The 4,726-nt window shown below is 41.0% G+C and overlaps 1 protein-coding gene across 2 annotated transcripts; it reads right to left on the reverse strand.

Annotated features, from left to right (window-relative positions):
* Window positions 1-1,559: 1,559 nt before the first annotated feature.
* Window positions 1,560-3,841, reverse strand: LOC147880975 (uncharacterized). 2 transcript variants are annotated; one of them, XM_087369950.1, is made up of 3 exons: window positions 3,432-3,841; window positions 2,836-3,290; window positions 1,560-1,929 (listed from the first exon to the last, which is right to left on the reverse strand). In XM_087369950.1, the coding sequence occupies exons 1-3, from the start codon at window positions 3,643-3,645 to the stop codon at window positions 1,906-1,908; spliced, it is 693 nt and encodes a 230-aa protein (XP_087226076.1). In that variant the 5' UTR covers window positions 3,646-3,841; the 3' UTR covers window positions 1,560-1,905. The 2 variants fall into 2 exon arrangements, with proteins under 2 accessions (XP_087226076.1, XP_087226075.1); XM_087369949.1 differs by having other exon boundaries at window positions 1,561-1,978; window positions 3,432-3,840.
* Window positions 3,842-4,726: the final 885 nt, after the last annotated feature.

Consider the following 4,726-nt stretch of genomic DNA (forward strand, 5'->3'; position numbering starts at 1 on the left):
AAAAAATTCCGGTCATGGTTTCGAGGAGCTGCTACATGCTATATAACAGGCGCCAGGGAGGGATGCAGGAAGAATACTTTACTTTGTTTCCATGATGCTTGATTAAGCTTACGGATGAAAATGAAAGGCGGCAGATGAAATTTCTGAGACGCTGACAGAGAGAGAGAGAGAGAGAGAGAGAGAGAGAGAGAGAGAGAGAGATGGAGGTGGTGAGAGAGCCTTCTGGATGTCCTTTTGCTTCGCACCGCCTTAATTTTTGGCCCTTTCCCTTACCTTAATCGTGTCTCAAACCCCCGCCACAAATGCCAATACCTATTTTCAAACATCGCGGGCACCTATTGATAGCATCCTCAAAAGCAATCAGTAGAAATCCTTTCTTGATGTTACCTTGAGTTGCATCCTTACTTAACGGACACCATTATTGTATTTCACTCGTATTTTCTTCCCTTGCCAGTTCTCAAGCCTTTAAGACGCATACTACTTATTAGTATCACAAGAGGTATTCCATGATACATAGGAGAAAACTAAGAAGACATAGAATGAGTGCTACAAATGTCAAAGTGAAGAAATTCAATCCAATAGGAAAATTATTGCTACAAGAAAGTAACTTTTTGATCATCTTGGTTATTCATAATGGCATCTACATATCCTCTACATTGGTTTTGTGACAATTTTTGTTCTTTAATTTCTTCTCATAATGCTAACATGATTTTTGCATCATCGTCACAAATCATCTTCTCTTTCTTGCTCATGAAATCAACCACAAACTTGGCTAGCTGATATTACCCAAATGTTGTGTTGCCCATATAGGAAGAAAGCCTTGGAATGTAGAAGGGCCACCAAACCCAACATTACACTTTTCTAACCTATATTGTATTAATGCTTCAAAGCTAAGGACTAACCAAGCCAACTAGGTGGGCTTTGGCAGACAACCTTACACTTGAACCTAAAAAACCAGCCTTATCCAAACTAAAATTTATAGAAGCTTTCAAATTGACAATTTTTTGACAAACAAGGCCAATTATAAAGAAAACAGCAAGGAAGAAATAAAAACCAAAACCCCCAAAAAAATGGAGAAAAAAAAAAGAAGGGAGCGTTGTCTTTTGCAAAGAAAGTTGTGATGAAGGCATACATTTTAACACAAAAGCAATCCACCACAATAACCATGTGGGATTAAACTCGAGTGAGGAAGAGCTTAGAGAAACTCAAGCACGTTTCATTAACGTTGCCTAAAGGACAGTGCTACCAAAACTAATCGTAAAAGAAAATTACTCAATACCAACACATAAGTTGTTGACATATTCTAAAAGAAAACCTACTCTATTTACTGAACTTTTAACAACCTCCTTGGGATCATTGTCTTTTACAAATTTTCAAGATATACAATAGAGCTACGTAGCCACTAGAAATTGTCAACAAGACATGAAGTATTCAAGCCTACTATTCAAGCCTACTGTAAACATTGAGTGTTAATTTTTGCAAATGGTTTCTTATTTATCTAGCACCTCAATTATTAACTTTGTAGTCTTGCGACAAAAAGGTACCATAAACTTGGCTGAAAAGCCTAAAAAGGGATGGTCATTTAATTTGTCAGTATTCTCCAAAATAGAGCCAACTAGAGACTACTCTCCCAAAGCATCGACACAACATAAATGTTCCTTTGTCTCCTATACATACCTACAATTTATGCACATATTTTGCACCGCTAACTAAACCCAAGAATTAACAGCACTATAACCATAATGATAATTCACAAACATCATCTATAGCATCTAAAGCCTCATAGTACAAACTAAAATCCTGGTTTGGCAATAGAGAGGAACAATTCCTTTCACAATGCCCTCCAATTCAATTCACCGATGCTTCGGTATGAAGCCCAATCAGACGAACTACACTAGTTTCTCATCACCGACACTCTACCACGACCTCCTATCAGGGCATGCAAGCGAGCAATCTGGTACGTCAAGTCGTTAACTTGCTGCATCACGCCACAGAAGCCCAGGTCTGGATTAGATAACATAACAAGCTCAATCCGGTGAAAGTTTCACCAGAACACACAACAACTATTACCTCACTTTTTATGATGTAAATGAGAAGAGAAAGGGCTAGTAGATATATCTACACCTTTCTATATATTCTCTGTTGGTATATAAGTGCAACTAAGGCATCGGTGTTAACTGTAGGTGATACCTACAATATTTTGGAATGAAAACATGTATCCGTGTGTATCTAGCTTTCTTAAGTTTTTATAGTCTCAAGTATAAAACTTTGGTACGTCTTCTAGAAATGAATGGAAGATGAAAGATGCCTTCCTAATAATATCATGATAGTTTCCTACAAAGATGAGATAGTTGCATTTGCTCTAATGACATCTTTATCTTATTCAGACCTGGGCTTCTGTGGTCGGATTGAACTTGTTATGTTATGCCAGGTCTGAATTAGATAAGTTCAATCCGATGAAGGTTTCACCATAACGTACTGCAACTATTTCATCCTTGTGCTAAACTATCATTACACTATTAGGAATTATTTTAATCTTCTATTCATTCATCACAAAAGACATTCCAAAGTCTTATATTCGACACTACACAATTTAAGAAAGCTAGATACACATAGATTCGTCTATTGGGTGTCTTCATTCCAAAATATTGGATCCACGCTCTAGTTCCACTGGAATACCAGTGGAGAGAGATTTAAAAAGCTGCAGGTATATCTACTAGCCCTTTCCTTTCTCATCTACATAATAACATGAAAGAGTACTAGTCATGAAATAGAAACAGGCATCTACACCCTGCAACTATCATGTTTCCTTCTGTGAGAATGCTATAAACATACCTCCTCCTTGGCACAAAGCTTCACTCGGAGCTGCTGATTTTCTCGGTGCCAGCGATAGCCTATGATAACAATTCCAACAACTGTAGCGGCCAAGGCAATTGACCACAATGTAGTGGACTCCCGAAATTGCGCTCTCCACGGCCTATTGGCTTGAACTTTGCGGGATTTTGTAACAGGAATTTCTTTGGCATCTGTAGTACTAGAGCCTGACGAGGATTTGTCATCTGGCTTTCCTTCTGTTACGACAAAGTCCTCGCCTACCATAAAAGTCTCTCTAGAAAGGCCAACCAAAGGTTCTGTGTCTTCGTTCGTGGAGCAGGCTCCTTCCTGATATTGCTCCTGGAAAGAATTGTAACCTGCTACGTAGTCGAAGGAGGCATGATCTGGAATGCTTATTACCGCAGGACCAAGGCGAGGTTTCCATCCCTCAGTGAAGGGTTCGATGTGGGACGTACCTGCAATAGTGACCTTGTTATTATTCACGTCTAAATTGCTGCTTCCACCCGCAGAAAGGGCCTCTGCCCAACTCTTGTATGGCAATCCAGATGACAAATCTTTCTCAAGATGAGGTGGCTTGGAGCAGAAATTCTCATCACCTGTGGGAAATTGGTGGGGGATGCCGGAATCACGACCAGTGCAAGCGGCACAACCGCAGACGAGGGAAGCTGAGCCCGTGCCGAAGGCGGAGGAAGACATGGACATGGACAGAAACTCCCAATCATGCTGAGGCAGAGCGGCTGGGTCAACGGGAGTAGGGGGGTTGCTGGTGGTGCCCGTGACGGGATTGGAAGGAGATCCGGGCTCGGCCATGGCAAAAGGATCAGAGTGGAACAAATCAATTGGAAGGAATTGTTGAATTATGCAAATAAATGTGAATCTCAACTCGGTGCAAGCGTGGATGGAATTATCGAAACTTGAGCTCTGGCGATGGCTGGCTATGGCAGATGCAGAGAAGAAAAGTCTAATCAGGACCCCTCCAAATCGAGTGGTTGTTACTCCTATATATGTGAAAGGCCATTTCTTATATAAATATATGTTGGCCTTTGTTTTTCGATATCTATAGCTTGAGTTTAGCACAAGGAAACCCTTCGGACTCCTATCCCTCTCCAGCTCACGCCATCACAAGCTCCGATAGCGTCCGTGGTGTTTACTGGGTCATAGATGGACTCTCCACCAATTACATTGACCTGATCGACATAATCAACATGCTTGACATGACCAGTTTGATCAACGCAATCAGCATGATCGACATCATCGACATGACCAAAATGATTGACACGATCAACATGATCAAGATGACTAGAATGATGGACACAACCGACACAAATTTGCCTTGGTAAGGAGAGTTAGAATCACGTTTCTCATTACTAGTGCACCTTTGTAATAGAGGCAAAACAAGAAGAGTGCAGAAGCTTCCAAGCAACCCTCTCATTGCTCCTATCACTGTTGCTTCAGGGTGATTGCACGTGCCTAAGCTCACCAAGAGTCTTATTTCAGTGGGTCAGCTAGATGACAGTGGTTTTCAGACCACTTTTGGCTTTCAGAGTTGGAAAATTCAGAAGGGCTCTATGATTTTGGCCAGGGGTGCCAAGTGTTGGACTTTGCATCCCTTACATGTATCAGGGGTGTCAGATCATGTTGTTCCAATAACTGAGCAGCCAAGTCCTTCTTTGTGGCATTGCAGGTTGGGGCACATGAGCCAGAATGGAATGAAACTCTTACGCTATTTGGGTTATGTACGGCATTTGAGTTTTTCTGATTTTGAATTTTGTGAGCATTTTCTCTATGGGAAGCAGACTAAATCAATCCATAAAAGAAGGGGAAATAAAGAGCTTGAAAAGCTTGATTTGGTGCATTCAGATGTATGTGGTCTCATGCCTACACGGTCATT

Source organism: Dipteris shenzhenensis, chromosome 31 (assembly GCF_047967505.1).
Source record: "Dipteris shenzhenensis isolate YYH24624 ecotype China chromosome 31, Dip_SZ_1.0, whole genome shotgun sequence".
NCBI classification, from domain to species: domain Eukaryota; kingdom Viridiplantae; phylum Streptophyta; class Polypodiopsida; order Gleicheniales; family Dipteridaceae; genus Dipteris; species Dipteris shenzhenensis.

Coding starts and splice junctions, on each gene's coding strand:
- LOC147880975 (XM_087369949.1), bottom strand. CDS start 3,645: ATGGCCGAGCCCGGATCTCCTTCCAATCCCGTCACGGGCACCACCAGC. Junction 3,291..3,431: donor CCCCCACCAATTTCCCACAG/GTGATGAGAATT, acceptor TCACTATTGCAG/GTACGTCCCACATCGAACCC. Junction 1,979..2,835: donor AGCTTTGTGCCAAGGAGGAG/GTATGTTTATAG, acceptor GGCGTGATGCAG/CAAGTTAACGACTTGACGTA.